The 21,843-nt window shown below is 46.1% G+C and overlaps 1 protein-coding gene across 3 annotated transcripts in view; it reads right to left on the bottom strand.

Moving 5' to 3' along the window:
• pde4ba (phosphodiesterase 4B, cAMP-specific a) overlaps positions 1-21,843 on the bottom strand; it is a 122,698-nt gene that overhangs the window by 51,406 nt on the left and 49,449 nt on the right. Inside the window, exon 1 of one of the 3 annotated variants that reach the window (XM_077014955.1) lies at positions 1,873-1,976. The exons of the other annotated variants lie outside the window; for them this stretch is intronic. Within the exon in view, the coding sequence (XP_076871070.1) occupies positions 1,873-1,961 (89 nt within the window). The 5' untranslated portion in view covers positions 1,962-1,976. Of the gene's footprint in view, positions 1-1,872; positions 1,977-21,843 lie in introns of those variants that run through there. 3 annotated transcript variants of the gene reach the window in all.

The raw sequence follows: 21,843 nt of genomic DNA, 5'->3' as shown, positions 1-21,843 counted from the left end.
TTGTGTAACCCAAGTGTGTTCCTCTGATTGAGGACCAAGTCACTCCACAGGGTTCTTCTGACTGGAGAAAAGCCCAGAGAAATCAAATCAAATCAAATCAAATCAAAGTTTATTTGTATAGCGCTTTTCACAACACATGTCACAAAGCGCTTTACAGGATTTAAAAGAAAAAGAGGCTCATTGCGGCCGAACCGGGAAATCAGGCCATAACAAATCGCAGAGCCAGGGCCCCACCTATCCCTGCAGGCCCAATCAAAACCCTTAGAGCCAGGGCCCCACCAATCACAGCAGGCCCAGTAATAACACTCAGAGCCAGGGCCCTACCTATCACAACAGGCCCAATCAAACCCCTCAGATCCAGGGTCCCACCCATCACAGCTGGCGCAGCCCCATTGACCAACTCTGGAGTCATATCTCACAATGAGGAATGAGGAACGCTTTATTATCAAGGGCTTACCTGACCTCTGCTACTCTGTATTGTGTTGTGTTCTGCAGTAGCACAATAAGATATTATTTAGAGTCCATATTGAGTACATACAATGCGAAAGCACATACCCAGATATCTACACATGCACATAAGACAATTCAAAAATAGGAAATAAGGCTGATTCACCATGTGAAACGAAAAGCACTAGGTCTCTACATCCCTATGAGAGGAAGTTCTGTTCAACTCTGACATCACACTTGTTTTCACCTGACTACTTGAGTTACATTACCCAGGAAGAGACGGGCTTGTATAAGACCTTAACGTAGTGCACGCTTGCAGCAGTATCCCAGGACCCACGGCACAATGCGAACCGTAAGACGATCCTGTGTGTTGACATGACAGCTGGCTTACTGGAGCCTGAATACAGTGTCTGTTCGAGTAGTCACGGACACGGCAGAACGTCAACAAGCGTATACAATGAAGAACACCAAACAGTAGCTGCACCCACAGTCGGTATATGAGTCAACGTATGAGCACAGAGTGAGTTCCTGTGTGTATGTGGGAGGAAGTGTTTTTGGGGAGCTTGTTTTCGGGAGTGCATATCCTGCCGTTAATACTTTATATGAAGTCTAAAGCGATGATGAATATGCTCAAACATAGAGTGTCTACAGGGAGAACTTTTCCCCAGACCCATTACAATGAGTGTACCAATTCAGTTTGTGCGTGTGTGTGTGTGTGTGTGTGGGGGGGGGGTTCTATTTGCACCAGCAGAGCTCTTGTACATCTTATGGAGAGTCAGTCTCTGTGCTTAATGGAGGAGCATTCAGCCATGGCCTTTATTACAGCACCCTCCTGGTCAGGAAAATGCCCTCAGCAGGACTGAAACAACAGCTCTGCAAACACATTCAATTACAGCCTGCTGCCTCCACAAACGCACACCAGCTCCTAGCTTCTCAGTATAAGCCTAATCAGGGTTAAGGGCATGGAATGTCCACACACACACACACACACACACACACACACACACACACACACACACACACACACACACACACACACACACACACACACACACACACACACACACACACACACTTCAGTATCTTCTCTACTCCCAATATTAGCCAGCGGAAACACTACAAGAGAAAGAACGTTCATTCAAAGAACCAATTTTTTTTTAATGAAGTGCTAATCCAGAGGATTCAGTTCAGTGCGTCTGCCTCTACAGGGGCAAAAGTTCAATCAAATCTGATAAGTGACAGCTTTCATTAGTATGCTCACTTGTGTACCTTCCAAAGTCAATCTCCTATAAGGGTTGTTCATAGCAAACTAGCTATGAGATTTAAGACAGGAGTTACGAATGAACACCGGTGCACGATGAGCAGAGTTGGTGGGAGAAAGCGGTCGGAGTCTTGCGTGAACTCCAGCGGCCGAGAAGCACTCACCAGACCCAGGAATGACGACGGTAAGAAAAAGCGCTCACATTCAGCGAAGCTCCACGTGTCCTCTGCTCCTCGGGCAAGGTCAGAGCCATTATAAACAGCTTCCAGCAGACACGGCCGACCTCCTTTCTGTGCTCTGAGAGTGCCACACCTCTACCGTGGTCTACATGCGTCTGAAGGACCACAGCACTCTAGGTGTGTTTGAAGAGGACGACTTGTTTGTAACGATCTCTGGTTACACTGCCACGCTTCTTTTCCCCCGGAGGGGTTGTATGTCATCGGCCTGAGTTCTCCCACCTCGGAGGACAAAGTGGCGTGTCCCCACCAGGGGCTGTCACAGGGACACACCCCGGACCGCTCCTGCCGAGGTCACTGGGGACATCCAGAGTGGCGGTTAGGTACGGTCCAATAAGAACAAGAATGAGAAAACCAGAGAGGAACTACCTATTCTTTTGGACAGGATGGAGACGGTTGGTGTCACCTGCCAGAAGGGGCCCATAGGGAAAGAGGAAACCTTCTGAAAACGGTGATAGCTCTTCTGCTTGCCTCATAACCTCACAAGAGTTCACATCTCCGCCAGTAACATCCATGCCTCCCGTCTGAAACGGCAAAGATAAGCCGCTCGTGTACACAGTCTTGTGGCGTTTACGGTGCCCTGCTGTGCTCTCGGTCTAATCAAAACCATTTCCTTTGAGCGGAACCTCTTGATAGAATCCCTATGGTTCATGTTAAGTGTGAAGTTTCCCAGGAGCCACTTCCAGTGAATGATTCCCAGGAGAGTCTTCCATTGAAAGTTTCTTGGCTTTTTAAGAGCAGTGTTTGGCCATGCCTGGTGTCTCTGTGTTTAAACAGTCTTCTCCCTGGTGCAGTTTCTCACCTGTCCTTATTTGGTCTGCTCTCCTCTCTCCTTTAATGTCTTTCATCTCCTCTCATGGTCTCTCCCTCTCACTGAGAAAGGGGGAAGAGACCCGGCATGTTCCGTCTTCAAGCAGTCCACTTTGCATGCAGTAAAAAACCAGCACCAGGCCGCATTTCACTTGTGAACTTTGAACCTTTTACTCTATGGATGAACAAGCCCTTCTGCTCTCTGGTCAGGAAATCTTAACAAAACAATAATTCCCTTCAGAGATCTGACATGTGACTGTTTATTCCCCGTAAGCCAGTTGTTAAGAGGCCAGCCTAACCACCCAAACAACGCAGAGTAAAATAAACCAAACAGCACGTCTGTGCTGCATAAGTCACTCGCGATATGGATGGAGCTGAAGTTGTTTATCATCATGAGCCCTGTGCTGTTTACACAAAGCCACGTTCCCCTTCTTCATCACCTTGGCAACTGAGAAACACCACAAACACATACAGGAGTGGAGTGTGTAATGCGACCAGCCTACCTTCGTTATTACCTGTCCCACCTAGCAGCCCGCATCTGGAACACTTACCACAAGCAGACGAAAGACATTCAGCCACTCTCTGGTTCCAAGTCCAGACGGAAGAAGAGCAAGAAGTGCTAACTAACTGCTAACGGCAACATTTGTGGTTTTGTTTTCGTCTTGTTGCTCATCGCAGAGGCAAAATTATACAGGGACGGAATGAGACAGAGGACGCCATATGCACGGAGGGCTTGACGGATGGATGGTTTGTGGGTCAGGCTGGAGGTAAACATGCCTTTACCAGATGCAGGAGCAGCTCATGCTAGAGATGCAAGATGTTTGTCTCGCTGCTGTCCTGCTGTCCTCTGTCAACACTGGCACTCCACGCACGCACGCCTCTCTCCTGCAGACTGACTCCGGCCCGCACGTTCACGCGACTGGCCGGGGTATTCCACCGCAGACCGCCCTGGGGGTGTGGCACACGCAGATGAGCACACCATGCCGCGTCTCACGCTCGCCAGTGTCTCACGCTCGCCAGCGTCTCACGCTCGCCAGCGTCTCAATTCAACAAGCAGAAAAGACAGATGGAATACACCTTCAATACACGGCACTGTGGCACCGCCGTAACGAGAAACAGAAACTCCCCCAGGATGACGTGTCTAGAATCTCAGGGGTGTCAAGCACGGGGTCCAAGTGCAGATTTTTTTTTTTTTATGCTACAGGAAAAAAATTATTTTGTAGAGCCCGTCCCTGAGGTTCTGGAGTCAGGACAAACCTTTGCCCTCATCTCTACACCAAACAGATCTTACAGTGGGCCCTCTCAGGCCCCGAGAGGCAACCCCACAATGAAAAGCGGTTTGATTTAGGATTGTACAACAACAGCAAGAATCACACATGTCTTCATTCACCTCACTATCCACAACTGTGGTGAAACTCACTTTCCCATTACTTCAGCAATCACCTGTTAATCATGCTGATTGCATATTACGTATGCTGTCTCACACACACACACACACACACACACACGCACACACACACACACACACACACACACACACACACCTGCCACGCTGTCCCTAGCCACCTAATCTCTTTAATGCCCTGCTTCGGTTTCCACAGCAACCAGGTTTGTGAGTCTAGATTCCTGGTGTTACAGGATCAGAGAAGGGTCTGAGGCCTGCTTGGTTTTAATGTATGACATGAGCGTGTGTGTGGACGTTTGGACTGTGAGCGGCAGACGTGTATGATGTTGTGGAGAATGTTGCATGGTGCATCAGACGGCCCAACACACAGCAGAGCAGGAAAGCAAACTGCTAATGACCTTTATATAAAGAATCAACTAATTAACTTTAGTTTAATTACGGCAAAGTTAGACTAGAGCACAAGTCAGTAACTTCTCATTAAAACAAGTCATGAATAGGTTGTTTGATCAATGGCTGTAAAGTGTGCGTGTGTGTGTGTGTGTGTGTGTGTGTGTGTGTGTGTAGTGGGGAGCGGGGGGGGGGGGTGTCAGTTTGAACATGGCACACCGAAGACAAACCTGGTCCATGTGCTTGGCTGGGTAAATATATTTGTGAAACCATCGTGCTACACACAGAGACATGCACATTCACACACATCAAAAAACACAGAGCCATGCCCACACACACGCGCGTGCGCGCACACACACACACACACACACACACACACAGGCACACATGTGCGTGGGCACCTGCAGTGCAAAAATAGCAAAAGAAAACAGCACTCAAAATCGTGTAGGTAGGGATAACAAGTATGAAAAAAACCCACAAGCCAGTTCAGAAAACAGACTGAAGGTGTTGATAAGAAAACATCTTCCAAAGCAAATAGTGCATCTGTGAGTTTCATTTGAAGACAAACACAACTAGGTGTGTATGGACCTGGTCCCTCGTAAGACTGCGGTAAACAGCCTATCACAAAACACTGAGTGTCTGACGCACATGCGAAACAAAAGATGGCTTCGCTAACATAATTGCAGGGCATCAGATGACTGATACATCTCTCTCTCTCTCTCTGTCTCTCTCTTCCTCTCTCACTTTCTCTTGCCCTCTCTCCCTCTCTCTCTGAACATAATCGCAGACTGTAGAAAATGGACCTCTGTTTCCTTGACTTTGCTGGATGCAAAATAATCTAATCATAAGTCACTACATGCACATTGTTGCTATACTGCAGTGTTAATTAAGAGTAAAAGATATTGCAACTGCATATAAAGCATCCACCACTATGCTAGATATGCGCAGAAAGCTAAAATATAGTATCACAGCAGAATCTGCACAGAAGCTCTCCTACATGCTGCTGAACGGGTGCGTTTGGCAAGTGAGAATTATACTCTTAAAAGCCCAATATGGAGTCTTCAAAATCACCTCAAACACACACACAACAGGCAGCTGGACTGCACTCAGTGTGAACATCAGCGATATCATTCTGGGCAATGCTATGTCCAAAACTCACGTCAGCACAGACCAAACCACTACTATACAGCACGTATTCATTATTGAGACAATTACTGCATGATTATGATTGCATAATTTTACTTACATGCTGACAGCAGTTAATTAAGCTGATGACCTTGCAGTATGCCTGCAGTGCCACTCTTAACAAATGAGGAATTAAATGTGAGAAATCTGTTCTGCAGATGCTAAGAATAAACAACTCGATCGGCCAAGGACCTCAATAGCAGGCCGGATATGGATGAATTATTACCTAAGCATTAGTTCTAAGTATAAATCTATTCAATCAATAAAAGGAAATGCAAAGCATTGAGAGCGTTTCATCTGGAGCTGATTGGCTCTACATGAAACGAGGACGTAAGCATCTGGCTGTTTAGGCAAACCAATATGGACCAATCAAAAAGGACTGGCGCTGCCCCGTGGCCAGTCCCCAGCCTACATCACTGATGACGTGGGTCTTTTATTGGAGGAGCCATGTGTGTGACGGTTCAGTTTACCCGTCCCATTGTCTGTGAGTGTGGGCAGAGGGCCACCTGGGAGACTTTATGTCCCCTACTTGGATTGGACCTCATCTCCTGGAGTCTGGCTTGCAATATGAGCTCAAGGATCAAATCTCAGCTCCACAGAAACCGACCTCCAACACACAACACTAAAAAACAGAGCCAGTTTCACAGATCCATCAATACGGAGGACTGCTGTGAGATACGAGCCACACTGTAGCAAAACTGTGCAAAAATATTGAATTAGTTCCTTCTTTGAATTTGTTAGATCTTTAAATACAAACATGCTATAAATACAGCACCCTTTTTGACAGTTTCCAAACTCTGCAGCATACACATATAAATAATTGCCAAGGGGAAGCTGCTTCACAGTTTTTACTGCTAAACTAAGTTTTCATGCCATCCATTATTAAAAGTCAGAAACTGAACCTTTTCTGGCACCATCACTTTCACCGAGGTAGACAAAAAAGCTAAATTACAACAGGTCTGAAATTTCTGAGAGAGAGAGAGAGAGAGAGAGAAAGACAGAGAGGGAGAAAGGAATCAGTCTTAAGTAATGATACAAAAAGCACCTTGTGCAGAATAGCCAAGCTGACAAACTGAATTCCTGGCTTTAAACTGAAGGTCAGGGCTTCCTCCTCCGAGCAAGGCCGTCCTATCCTGGCCTAGAAAGCACCTTGTAAATCCAACCTTCCGCCTTACTGAAACACTTCCCTTTCTAGGAAATGTGAACCCATACTAGAGTACAATCTGACCGGGATGGCTGCATGCTCATGGCTGCCTGCCAAATTTGAGAAAAACTTGATATTTTAAACATCTTGAAATGCTTGTGCCCCAAATTTTTTGAATTTCAGGTTTCCTTTCATAACTATATCCTCCAATGACATGTTCAAAATTCACAATTTTAAAAAAGTATAATTGTGCTAGCAGGGAATAAAAGTCCTGCCATGATTTTACATCAGTTGATTTCACTAATTAATTGTAGCTGCTGGCTTGAGCTAATCAGCAAAGCCATGAGGTTGGAACAGAACCCAAGAGAGGACCTTTAGTTTCTCACCCCGGCCTAGTCACCCTCACAGACTGAACCCTGCGGGTCATCTGTACCAGAGCTAATAGTGTTAATCACTGCTCAGAAATAAGTTTAGCAACCCTGCTAGTGTGAAGGAAGATTCAATTTATTTGTACTTCTGTGATTACAGCATCTGCCATGTATTAGTCAGTGGCATGTCAGTGCAGATGAGGGCAAACTCAAGAGCACAATCAGATTAGAGGAAGCAAATGAAATGAACACGTATAAAGGCCACCAGAAGATAAAGAAAAGCAATTCAATACAGAACTCCTAGGACCCAAAATAACCAGCCTTTAGAATACAGACACATTCACCAAAAAAAAGAACCCTTAGTCATCCAGGAAAATCTACACTCAGTCGCCATGTTTTTTAGGAACACCACACTGAGCTCCATTTGCTCGAAGAATCGCCTTGATTCTTTGTGGTGTCATTTGTTCAGATTTGTCAGATGAACAGAATTTTCCATTGTACCACATCCAAAGATGCTCTAATAATAATAATCCATTGTAGTTGTATAGAAATTCTTTGAAATAACGCCAACAAGTGCTTTACATGATAAAAACAATATATAAAACAAAAGGAAAGAAACGGGTTTGTACTTCCTGGATTTTGTTCTCCATGTGTGTGATTGGACTCCAGTTGTCACACCCCATCATTTAAATCTCCGCCCCTTATAATTGGTGTCACCTTGTGTCTTGTCTCTGATTTCCCTCATAAAATGACCCTGGACTGTTCTACAGATTCTGACTCAGGATTTGCCCCAAATATCTTGATATATTTTTATTCACCTAAATGTCTTTCTTATTTTTATCTGACTGCAGGATGTTCTGGGACAATCTTTGGTCATCATATGTTGGATATTAATCTTTGGCTACTAAGTACTGAGGAGTAAAGACTCACTAGCCGTTTTGAGACTGTGGACAAATTCCATGTTGTAATATTAGATTGACAACATTCAGATCAGCTGATAATGAGACAAAACCTGGTTAGTGGGTATTGGGAATGCAAGAAATTCAACACATTTATCAACAAAGAAGAATACAGTAGAGATGCAAAGGATGGACTATAGTGGGGAAATGAGGATCTGACTATAGTGGAAAAAGTAGAATTTTGGGCTGTGTTTAGGAACTCATAGTCAGGAAAACTACGAGTTCCTGGCAACCTTTTTTTCTTTACTGAGCGTTTTGGGACGTCTTTGTAGAGGTAGAATACCGATCGCCTTATCTGTCTCCTTTATGTTTTAGCTTTTCTGCAGGCTATTTTAGTCTCTGTGCAGAGGAAAGACCTTATCAATGTATTTGGTGAGTCTGGAGTTACTACGGCGTGAAGACATGGTGGTGGTGACCACTTCCAGGGTCAGCTGGAAGGTACCACATTCAGAAGTCCTCCCATCACTCTCGATTTGGTCCAGACAGAGAGTTCCAAAAAGATTCAGTAGTAGTCAGATACTGCAACATCTAAAGTCTGTAAGACAGTGACCACCTAACGTCCGTGACATGAGGGTGTAGCACAGGCCTATGACTACGACTGTATGACTGTATGTGGGGGTTGATACATGAACTCCAACTCAAACTCAAGACAGTTGTAGACAGTAGTGTACAAGTGTCTGAGTCACCTCAGTCTACCCAGCAGGCCGGCCAGCCTGGCTACTCTCCCTCTACCTCTTTCATCTGCCACTCATCTTTGTTTTCTTCTGTTGTTGTTGTTTATACACCGTGCTGGGTAAACTCTACAGGAAAATCTCATATCATCAGTTTCTGAAATAAATCAGTCAAAGTCACTCTCCTCCTCCGCCATGGTAGGTTTGCTGTGAACATGGACTGAAATACTTGGCCCATGTTTGCTGATTTGGTACATTGTGCTACTGCCACATAACTGGCTGATTACTTTATGACATGAATGAGTGGGTGTTCCTAACAAAGTAGACGAGAAGTGTATATTAACACGGTACCAGGTTTTGAGATGATTCATAACTGTGATGTGTAAGATCATGCAGGATCATAAATCCAGCTCTGGACACTGAAGTCTACTTGAAACACTCTTAATCCTGCCCGAATCCTAACCGTACATATCAGTGATTCACACAGCATTTTCCAGTTGTTATGGCAACCAGAGTGAGGTAGTCACGACTCCAGTCATCAGAAGTTCTCTAATGACATCTGGATTTGGCACCATTTCACTTCTGAATTCAAGCGGACAGCACAAACAGCCATTGGAGGCTTGACTCACAGCAGTCAGTCCTGCCTCGTTGGCCGTCCACAGCTTCTGGAGAAATGAAAACGAGTGACGTCTCTGAGACTCACTCCCCTGACTGCCATGAGACAGCCGCGGCGAGACCGAAGATGAGAAATGGAGGTGTTGGAAGACTGAAGGGGGGAAAAGACTAGCACTTTAATTTACGACTGACCCATTTAGAGCTGATGAAAGCTCACCAGCTGCTGCACAGCTTAAAAGTCAAGTGGCCCCTGAAGCTCCTTACGTGATAAAAAGGAGATAGAAGCGGCCATTAATTAAACGCTCATCACCTCATTCTGCAGGCTGCGGGGAAACAGATAGCCTCGCTATAAGTAATAGGCGGACTGGCAATAGCTGCTCTGAGCTCTTTGTGGTTTTACTGGCAGGCTAATCTATGAGACCAAAGAGATAATGTTAGACTCCCATCTCATTAACCTTGACTTCTCTTATGTAAGCGCTTGTGCTTGAGTTACGGGCCAGAAAGAGAGGAGAGGGCAGGAGAAAGCTGGGTGAGACGGCAGAGCCCACAGTGGGGCCAGAACAAACAGAACAAACCGCCGCTCACCTACTTAGCGGAGCAGCCGATCAAAGATGCGAGAAAGAGAGGCCAATAGAGATTACACGGAGGGAATATCAGGACCTTTTCAAAGCATGAACATTAAAGGATTTGACAACTTTATTTTTAACATATTCCCTTTTGACTATCATCATCATCATCATCATCATCAATCATCATCAACATCATCATCATCATGTTCTTCTTCTTTTCCTTCATTCACCTTCAGGCCGTGTTCCCGTTATAATTAATTCTCTTAGTTTCAGCCTCATCATCTTTGTTTCATCTTTCCATGCAGAGGCAGCCAGGGAACATGCGTGATGCGTGCGTTGTTTTTCTCGCTACCAAATGCTCGCCCTCTCCCCCTCCGTCTCCGTCTCCGTCTCTCGGTTCAGGAACACTGCGAACGCGATGGGACAGATGGCGGCGTTTGGCAGGGCCGGAGCCATGCGTGGCACAAGCTCAGCATGCACTTCCCTCCAGGCCGCTGGGACACCGAGGCCACGGCCTGGCCCGCTCGCGGCGGGGGACGCCAGACACCGCCGGCCTGCCCCGGCTCCTTTTAGGGTTAATGCGGCGTACCGTGCCACCATCTGCCACGAGGCAGGTGGCTCGAATCACTTGCCGACATCCCGTCACGCTCACCAGAAACATTTATGGCCTTAATGATTCCTGGAGGGTTCACCCAACTTCAACAGCTCTTCTTGGGACTCAGAAGTTGAGCACAGCAGTTGGTAGTCACACCGTAGGACTGGTGTTTCCATTAATGTGAGAGGTGTCTGGAAGAGGTGTTAATAGTGCTTGTTTGCAGTAATGACTCTGTAGGCATAGAGTGCTCTGTCCTTGGGGCATCTGGGAAGGTGAGACTAGCAGGTTGAGATTGTGTGAAGCTTTGCTTCTAAAACAAATGAGAACAATGAAACTGTTAAGGTAAAGAAAAGAGATCTGTAATGGTGTGTGTGTGTGTGTGTGTGTGTGTGTGTGTGCGCGCGCCCGTGTATGTGAATTTATGTCAAATCCTTAACAAGTGTAGAGTATGTACACACACATTTGTGTGTCACATGATCACACACACACACACCCCTCAAACCACACGAACTGCCCAATCTTGGGGTCGTGCACACAAGGGTCGCTGCAGAAACCGTAAACCCGGGTGGAAGCTTTAATCGGTAGCACTTCACTTAACACCCAATTAATACTCGTGTCCAATATCCGGTTGAACCAGCCGTGTTAGAGGAGAAGAAGATCCCAGCTGTGCAGTACAAGTATGAGCCCAGCTGGACCGCAGCTTAAACCTACAGCGGCGGACCCGTGCGAGAATTTGCCCTCCTACACCCGTTACACCCCCCACCCCACGTCCACCCCCACCCTCTGCACCAGCAGCTGAAGAAGCCGGGAACAGGAGCTGCAGGGCCGGCTCAGCTGTGTGTGTGTGTGTGTGTGTGTGTGTGTGTGTGTGTGTGTGTGTGTGTGTGTGTGTGTGTGTGTGTGTGTGTGTGTTTGGGGGAGCAGGAGGCGGGCGACTCAGGCCGGCAGCATGGTGAAGAGGAGGAGAGAGAACTCCCAGGAAGGCAAACACTTGCCAGCATCAATCTGCTGTCCCACTGACTCTTAGCACATACTAGCCCATCCTGTCGCCACGGTAACAAGCTGTGTGTGTGTGTGTGTCTGTGTGTGTATGTGTGTGTGTCCATGTTTGCATGCCCGTGTGGATGTCTGTGTTCGCACGCATGTGTGTGTTTGTATCTGTGTTTGCATGCCTCTCTCTCTGTGTGTGTGTGTCCGTGTTTGCATACCTCTGTGTGTGTGTGTGTGTGTGTGTGTCCGTGTTTGCATGCCTCTGTGTGTGTGTGTGTGTGTGCCATGTTTGCATGCCTGTGTGTGTCTGTGTTCACACACGTGTGTGTTTGTGTCTGTGTTTGCATGCCTGTCTGTGTGTGTGTGTCCCCGTGTTCGCATGCCCGTGTGTGTGTGTCCCCATGTTCGCATGCCCGTGTGTGTGTGTGTGTGTGTGTGCCATGTGTCGGTACTGTCTCGTAGTTATTGGTCGTGTTGACAGGCTAGACTGTTCAGTACTGTGGAGAAACCTCCAGCAGTCACAATACTGCCACCAGCCAGAATGTGTAGAACTGACCCAAATAAACACTCCACCAGCCTCTCACTCCATCTACAGCATCACACCACACATATTACATCTTGTCATTCAAATCAGCAACACATTTTTAACTTAGCAAATGCCCATAACACAAAATTAGAATTCAACATGACGATATTTGAAAGTTGATTAGTTGATTATTTTCTCTGCCAAATGAACCCGTGATGTTAAAGCCATTCAGGATCTGAACATTAACCGCTTTGTTCATTCACCAGTAAACACCTGCTGTGCATGTAAAAAGAAGAACTGTAAAACTGCACAGCTGGTTGAGTGTTCTGGGGCTGGGTACGAAACCGGTATGTGTGTGTATGTAGCCCTGATTCACTCCCTCTGGTCAGGATAGACTCAACCAATCTCTCTCTCTCTCTCTCCCTCCCTCCCTCCCCTCTCTCTCTCCCTCCCTCCCTCCCCTCTCTCTCTCTCTCTCAGCTCTCACGTCCCAGGTGGACTGAAGTGTAGTGAGATGGTATGACGCACTATGGCACTTCTACTACGACACCATACACACAATACATCACAATGGGGCATAGAAGCATAACACAAAGACCCCTCAATACTCTTCAGTTACACACACACACTCACTCACTCACTCAAAGAGGTGTACATACTCTACATACAAACACAGTTGTGGTGGTCTATGAGTAATTTATAGCAGCGCTTTACTCAAAGGCATACATGCACACAAGCATACACTCACACAAACTCACACACGCGCACACACACACACGTGCACACGCACGCACACACACACACACACACACACACACACACACACACACACACACACACACACACACACACACACACACACACACACATTTACATTTTCAGCATTTAGCAGACACTCTTATCCAGAGCAACTTACAAAAGTGCTTTGTCATCTACTCATAGAAGTAGCATCCTGGCCAGTGAGTTCAAGATATTGAACACTGAACACAGGAATCAATGCAGACATCAAGAATAAGTGACAAAACGTATTCACACACACACACGCACGCACGCACGCACGCACGCACGGTGTGTACAGACTACAGTGAAGGTCTTTAGCAAATACAGGACCAGCCATCAACCTTCTGTTATCATAGTTACATGCCTTTAGTATGACTATTCAGCATGCACACATATGTGTGTTTAGATGTGTGCGTGCATGTGTGTGGATGTGTGTGTGTGTGTGTGTGTGTGTGTGTGTGTGTGTGTGTGTGTGTGTGTGTGTGTGTGTGTGTGTGTGTGTGTGTGTGTGTGGATGGTGTGAAAGCAGCATATTGAGTTAGGCAGACACTTCACTGCAGGTCTCATGACTCAGCTAAAGTATTGTTATCTCCTTGCCGCAAGACTTCTGTGTGCTCATCACATTTATGCTGCATTACTCTCTTTTCCTTTCAAAACTCAAAGAGGATTTCCGTATGGCATTTATTGGTCATATAAAGACTATACTTGGTCAAAAAGAGACAGTAAAGGTTAGTAAAAATATATTGCAATATTTTTATGTGATACAATAGGCTCGCTCCAGAGTGACTGTGTAACGTGTAAAGAGTCTGAAAGTGTAAAGTGTAAAGAGTCTGAATGAGTCCGATTACACTTAAAAACCTCTGAGTATCAGGCTGCCTGGCTGCTCTAATTTTTCATGATACGTTCAGACTGAGCATAAACTCCACTTATGAAAAGATGACTCATTTATAAACACTTTTAAGATAAGCAGCCAGAGGAACACATGGAGAGGTCCTACCTCAGGAGGACAGAGCCCTGAGCTTGGAGCCCATCTGGCACCTCACAGACACGGGAGCCTCCCGCTAACGAAACGTCAAACCCGCAAATGCACACACTCCCTCCCCCACAGTCACCCCACACCACTGATATACTGATGAAAAAAGCACCTCAGCTCTAACACAGAATGAACTCATATCTGACACACAGATATTAATGGTTTTCATTCTACACACGTGTTCTTGGCTCTGTCCTTGAACCTATTTTGTGTGTAAAAAAAAAAAAGACTTGTAAACAATGTCCATCCCCTTTCTACTGTCAAAGTGCAGGGTGTTAAACTAAAGCCCACAGGAACAAGGAAACCACAGACAACACTGCTTCCTCTGCATGTTCTTACGATAGTACCAGTCAGCTCTGTTTGCTTATTTCTGCCTGCCTGCCTCCCTCTCTCTCTCTTTCTCTCTCTCTCTCTCTCCCTCTCTCTCTCCCTCTCCCTCTCCTCCTGACTCATTCTACTCATAAAGAAAGCTACTACACAGAGATTGGTTTCTTGTCCTTGGTGCGTACCTCTGTGAAGGTTACCTACCCAGGTAAATCACAAGCAGAATACATCACCCGTATAACACTGGCTTCCTGGGTAAGCCCACCTATATGCGCAGCCATTTGAAACTTACAATCTCCCTCCATCTCATCCCTTCCTCTCTCTCTTCTCTTATGTTCTCCCTCCATCTCATCCCTTCCTCTCTCTTCTCTTATGTTCTCCCTCCGTCTCATCCCTTCCTCTCTCTTTTCTCATACATTCTTCCTCCATCTGATCCCTTCCTCTCTCTCTTCTCTTACGTTCTCCCTCCATCTCATCCCTTCCTCTCTCTTCTCTTACTTTCTCCCTACATCTCATCCCTTCCTCTCTCTTCTCTTACTTTCTCCCTACATCTCATCCCTTCCTCTCTCTTCTCTTACTTTCTCCCTACATCTCATCCCTTCCTCTCTCTTCTCTTACTTTCTCCCTACATCTCATCCCTTCCTCTCTCTTCTCTTACTTTCTCCCTACATCTCATCCCTTCCTCTCTCTTCTCTTACTTTCTCCCTACATCTCATCCCTTCCTCTCTCTTCTCTTACTTTCTCCCTACATCTCATCCCTTCTTCTCTCTTCTCTTACGTTCTCCCTCCATCTCATCCCTTCCTCTCTCTTCTCTTACTTTCTCCCTACATCTCATCCCTTCCTCTCTCTTCTCTTACGTTCTCCCTACATCTCATCCCTTCCTCTCTCTTCTCTTACGTTCTCCCTACATCTCATCCCTTCCTCTCTCTTCTCTTACTTTCTTCCTCCATCTGATCCCTTCCTCTCTCTCTTCTCTTACGTTCTTCCTGGTCCCTTGCAGGATGCCCCTGACTTAGTGTGTAAGAAAGGACGTGAAGCACAGTGTTCTCATGCCTCAGAAGGTGTAGTAAAATCCATGTAAATTAGAATGCAAGAAATCCTCCAAAGGATATATGTGTGTGTGTGTGTGTGTGTGTGTGTGTGTGTGTGTGTGTGTATGTGTGTGTGTGTGTGTGTGTGTGTGTGTGTGTGTGTGTGTGTGTGTGTGTGTGTGTGTGTGTGTGTATGTGTATGTGTGTGTGTGTGTGTGTGTGTGTGTGTGTGTGTGTGTGTGTGTTTGGGGGGGGGGGGGGGAGATTAAAAAACTAAATTCAAAAAGTGAACCATTATTCACTACAGTTAACTATTTGCATCAATGAAATATGGCATGTTTGATTTCACACGAGAGAACCAAGGAAAAGAACCCATTAAAAACAGGACATGCAAAATCTCAAGAGATGCCGACTGACGCCAAGTCAGAATGAATTATTACTGTGCTTCTTCCTCCTCTCCATATGGCCCCAGAACGCTTCGATAATGAAGGAAACCCCAGTGCCTTCACACCAAAATCACTAAATACAGGGTCTTTGTTTACTTTTGTAGAATGGAATAAATAGTCTTTATATGGTGTGTGAATGAATACACAAATGCACGTGTATAGGTTTTTGTGAGTCTGTGTGTGCATGTGTGTTTTACAAAGCGAGGTTGTTTATCTTGTGCAAGTATCACGGTAACAATCTGAACGGAGAGATCAAGCCTCATTGGTTGTAGAAGAAACACCCGAGTTCCAAATGAAATAATATAGCATTTATTTTACCAAGATGAGTAGCTCAGTGGATGGTAACAATCTCATGTCAGATCTATGACTATGTCACAAGACAATTTCATTGTTTACATGTACAATGACAGAATTTTGATAACCATGTATGAACATCTACAGAAATAAACAAGAATGTCTTTTGTTACCTTGAACTTGGCCACCCTGGTTATAATCATGTTTACCACAGCAGCTGTGGAGTCCTATAAAAACAACACCCCTCTCCCTCACACGCAGTCTAGCAGGACGCTGAAATGTGCCAAAACACTGAAACCACATCAACCCGGCTGTGTATCTCACACACACACACACTCACACACTCACTCACTCACACCTCTAACGTATCGGTGTGTGTTGCTGTGAATGACACGTGGAGCACATTAGGTGGCTTCACCTTATCAGCCAATGGCAGATGCTCTGCTAGGTGCTACATCTTCTACAACCACCCCCAGCTCTTGGGGCGAGTGGACATTCCCACACACCTCAGCTCCCTCCACACAGCAGGAGGCCTGTCTCAGCAATACTTTGATGTGATGAAAAGAAGCCAAAATTTCCATTTCGTGACTCGTCTGACCAGAATAACCTTTGCACCACATAAACGATCAACGTAGCCCTTCCATCCATCCATCCATCCATCCATCCATCCATCCATCCATCCATCCATCCATCCATCCGCATGAAGCCTCCAACAGTCAGCCCTCAGTGCTTGATTCTCCATCGTCTAGTAGGGGCTGGCGATTTCAGAGTGCTTTCTGTGTAGTTATGAATGAACAGTTAGATGACAGTATGGACTGGAAAGCTTAAAGAGTGGCGTTCGCATGAAATGGCGGCTACTAGCTTGCCCACACGTCGGAGTCTGGGTTCCCTCTTGAGTCTGGGTTCTCTCTTGAGTCTGGGTCTTCCAAGGTTTCTACCTTAATCCTTTTGTCCTTGCCACTAACGCCTTCGCTATGCTCGTTCCGTCTCTGGCTCCCATACACTGGTACAGCTGATTTGTGACATGGTTTTTTGTAAAAAAGCGTTACACAAGTAGCGCTTCTGACAATCTGCCCACCTGAAATCTACACATCACAAACACCAGCACTCTGGAGCTGTGAGACGCAACGACAGGTCCACACCGGTCTGCTGTACAGCTGAGTAAGGGAAGCGGGTGAGGAGGGAGCTGGTGGAGTGCACACTAGAAGGGCACTAGTGCTGGTACTCCACTCCAATGGGGCTGTTCTGAGGAATGAGAGCTACTTGACTGAATGTGTGGGCTCCTACACAAGCACAATGAGATCCTCTCTTCTTTTGAGGCTAAAAAAGTCCACATGAGTGTGAGGCAGTACAACACTGAAATCAAAAACAACAACAACAACAAAAAAAATGTAAATACGTCTCTTGGCATCTCCACCGGCAATATGGGGAGGGTGACAGCCACCAAGATACATGGACTGACTCAAACTAATCTGGCATTCAGGCAGTCAATGAATCAGCGCCCACCTGCTACAGTACACACATGCAAGCATACATGCATGTGTCCACACAACACAAACTCAGTACCCCCTCAAACGCACACACTCGCACCGCAGACAAACCCATACACACACACACACACACACACACACACACACACACACACACACACACACACACACACACACACACACACACACACACACACACACACACACACACACACACACACACACAAAGGGTGTGTTATATGCATAGAGAGAGACAGATGCCAATACTGGAAAAACAAACAACTGCAAAATAATGCTAAAAAAATAAGCAGAGTGAATGTTGGACATAGCTCCCAGCAGCTAGCATGCTGAAGCGCTGTTATCAGCTGATGTAAAGGGAGAGAGCACAAGCTCAGAGACTAAAGCTCAGAAAACGGCACAGAAAATGGCTTCTGGATAATTTATTATTTGTCACGACCCAAACACTGCTGTGGCAGCCTACCCTAGGCCATCGAGATCCAGCTGCCTCTACAGCACGGTAACAGGCCCATGACTCAACAACTACACAGCCAATCCTAGGCTGCTGCCGTGGTAGGGCGGGTCCTCTGAAGACTGCTTATTACAGTCTAAAGATCAGTCTAAGGAGGCTGTGTGGTGACATCACTAAAAAGGTCTGCATTCAGTTTGCATAATTTCAAACACTCAAAGCCTAAATTGTTTACTGGTATTAAAAATAAATTACAATTAAGTAAAATGTATACTTGCTTGTCTAACATTTGCTATGGTGGCTAGCCAGCAAGCTTATGCAGTACGACACACACTAATTAATCATTGTATACTTTAAAATGAAAAGAAGGTCACAAAAGTACTGTAACACTATTTTCACAGTGCACATTTTCACATACACACAGCAACCAGAGTTAGTTATATAATTATAACAAGAACCCAACACCACCACAAATACTTCCTGTTCCCGATTATCAACACTTGACACAGCCTGCCATGACCTTAATAACTGTTTGGCCATAAAGTGGAAAATAAGCTAATGTCATTTTAGAGTGAGATATATCACCTTGTATTTAAACAAGATAGAAGATATCTCCAAACATGGTGTCATAGGTCAGATATACAAATAATAAGTTGTACTTATTACAACTAAGTCGTTTTGAAAAGCAGTTCCAATGTCAAAAGTTTATTTTTTCCAGTGGCATCTGCGCTGTAGCTGAAATATGTCCTGTGTGCGGATGCTGATGGAATCCCCCAGTTAACATTTGTGTTGTAGCTCCCCCAGCGCTGGTTAGGGTAGGAAAAACAGCTCTGGCTTTCTCACGCGAACACAGCACTGAAAACCAGCGTCCCCAAAGCACAGTTTCATAAAGCAACCCCCCTCCCCCTCCACACACACACACACACACACACACACACACACACACACACACACACACACACAGTCCCCATGTGCTGCTTACTGAAGGGTCTGCACTGCTTCACACTCACATTCCGTCACACTCCCCTCCTGCACAGATTAGCGTTTGTGTTCTCTGCTCATTAGGTTCTTCAGTACCACTGCTCCATTCCTGTCAATTCTGCCGCATTCGGTCTGGATGTCATTATCACAGCTGTCAGCTCTGTGACACGCTCATCAGGGAACAAAGCCAAAATACGCCGACTGTACAAATCACTTTCAGGCTCAGCGCCATATACTCAACCACCTCACTGGGAGCAAGTGTCTGCTGATGGCAGGAAACCGGGAAGCAAAGGTGGGCCGGATCTCCTCACCTCTCCTGCTCTCAGATCCTTGCAGAACGCACTGCTACTGTGAAGGGCCAAAAGGGAATATTTTGCATTAGCACAATTGCAGAAATACTATATTATGTAGGCTGAGAAAAATGTCAGCATGTAATTAATGCCAGGACGCCAGTCTACGCTTGTGAGATATAGTAGCAGTCGTTGTGCAGGATCTATTTTTGTCCAGACATTTTTAACTCTGGAGGGTTCCACGAGGTCCTGCTGAGAAGATCACCTATGCAGGACCAGGCTGCGCCCATGGAGACCGCCAGAACACTGTGAGAAACACACATGCAGCCCGTGGGGAAATAAATGAGAAAAGGGAGATTTATCTCCTTCTCCTCCCACACATACCTGTCCCCCTACCACACTTGAAACCAAACACTGAATCTATTCTTTTGGCCTAAATCGGGCTTCTGTTTCCAACGGCGACATGGCGGTGAGCACATTAATTACCCAACAGAGGCAGCTTCTGCAAGTGGCCCCATACACGGCTGTGAGCTACAGTCCCAGCCAGACGGCCACCTGCACGTCAGACATCAGCGCAGGCGACGAATTAGCTCCACCTCCCGCCACCACACTCCTAACCCCATAGTGTCTACAAGGGAGGAACAGAAGGCAGATGAGGTCACAGAGTTACCTTTACAAACTGGACACATGTCCAACCTGCTAAAAAGGCCATGATACCATTCCGAGAGAGCACACATTGGCCGGCGTGATAGCTCAGTAGATGCAAACATCTACTCATTTACGTTTTCACAGCTGAGATGCTATTGGACCCTGAACCTCTTCTGGAATATACATTTTGAAGTTTAGATCTCAGTCAGATAATGCAAGGTTATTCATTTTGGATAATGCAACCTGTCCACACACAGCCACAGCCCCATCATTTCACGTACAGTGTTGAAATAACTCTTGCAGGGTTGATTTGTGTCCAGCTACACTGGCTTAAACCCTGGGTGTTAATCAACATGGGAGTTTTGTTGTACATGTCCATATGTAGCAATCTCATAACATGAACGCTTTCGCACATTTACTCAAACCTCATGCTGAATCAGATGGACAGATCTGCGTAATGTACTGATCAGTATTACCGCAATACCACAAACATAAGCAGCAGGTGTGTCACACACACACACACACACACACACACACACACACACACACACACACACACACACACACACACACACACACAAAAAGGGACCACTTCCATACCCATATCCTGATATGTCTTAGCATCTCATGACCTGTAACAACATTACTGTACACCACTTACAACTCCGTCCAGAGGACAAAGTCTGAATAGCTGAAACAGAAGAAGAGCAATTAATGACTGAACATGACAACCCTGCTGCCAAGAGATGCCGCCAGCAGACAGCAGGCCTGCTGGACGCCTGCTGCAGTGTCCCCTAAGACCACAGTGTCCCCTCAGACCACACTGTCCCCTTAGACCACAGCCTGCTGCAGTGCACAGGAGCTGTAGGAAGACCTCCGAATAAAGCCCTCCAGACCCTCCCACTGTACTCCTGGTGTGTGTGCCCATGTTTATGTGGCACAGGGGCTCCTGTAGAAGACACAGCCCCAAACGTTTCACCCCGAGGGAGGGCACCACGGAAGAACGGCCTCGACAGTGAAGGGGAAAGCAGATTAGTATGAGGGCCGTGGGTGGATGGTACTTTCTTTTTTTATCTTGCTACCCAGCCTTGGCAAAAACGGTATTGTTACTTATTCATGTCTGTGTAGATGGCTTTATGGGACGCCCAGACATAAGACATGTGCACAAAGAACTAGATGAGGAGAGTGATGCCTTTTAAACCCGTGGGGAGCAGTGACTACGGTTATTGATTTATGAAGAAATGTCCTTTGCACCCTCCTCTTAAAAGTAACTTGGGGAGAGACACATGAATACTACACAACGATTAAATAAAGCAGCCTCTCTTTAGCAGTAACAGGGGACAGAAACGGGCAGAAGGGGGCAGAAGAGGGCAAGAGAGGGCAAGAGAGGGCAGAAGAGGGCAGAAGAGGGCCAGAGAGGGCAAGAGAGGGCAGAAGAGGGCCTTCTTTAACTTCCACAGCTCCACTCCATGTCTGTTTGCCTTTTCATGCACCAGCTGACCCTGCACAAAGCTACTGCCAGACTCTCAGAGTGTTCGCTAACACTTGGCCATGAAACCACTGGACCATAATCCTGACGTCATCACCGCAGGACACAGCAGGACAGCCTGTTAACGGCACATATTCTGGATTGCACAATACCCATCTTTAAACAGTCCTGGCTTTGATGTTTAAAAGATAACTTGGGCTTCATGTGAAAATAAGAGCTTACAGTAAGGGCACCTTGCCTCTCTCTGATAATTCATTGGTCCTGTTCATTTCTTGAACACCCAATGGAGGATTTGACCTTTCACCTACAATGAAAGACGCTTCACAGCTGCACCACAGTCTCTCCAACAGACACTTGATGGTCCTTTAATCATCACTGCTGTCTGTAATGAGCCTTAAGAAA

Source organism: Brachyhypopomus gauderio, chromosome 8 (genome assembly GCF_052324685.1).
Source record: "Brachyhypopomus gauderio isolate BG-103 chromosome 8, BGAUD_0.2, whole genome shotgun sequence".
Classification (NCBI taxonomy): domain Eukaryota; kingdom Metazoa; phylum Chordata; class Actinopteri; order Gymnotiformes; family Hypopomidae; genus Brachyhypopomus; species Brachyhypopomus gauderio.
Note: the sequence above shows the minus strand (reverse complement) of the source record. Positions and strands in the feature narration are given on the sequence as shown.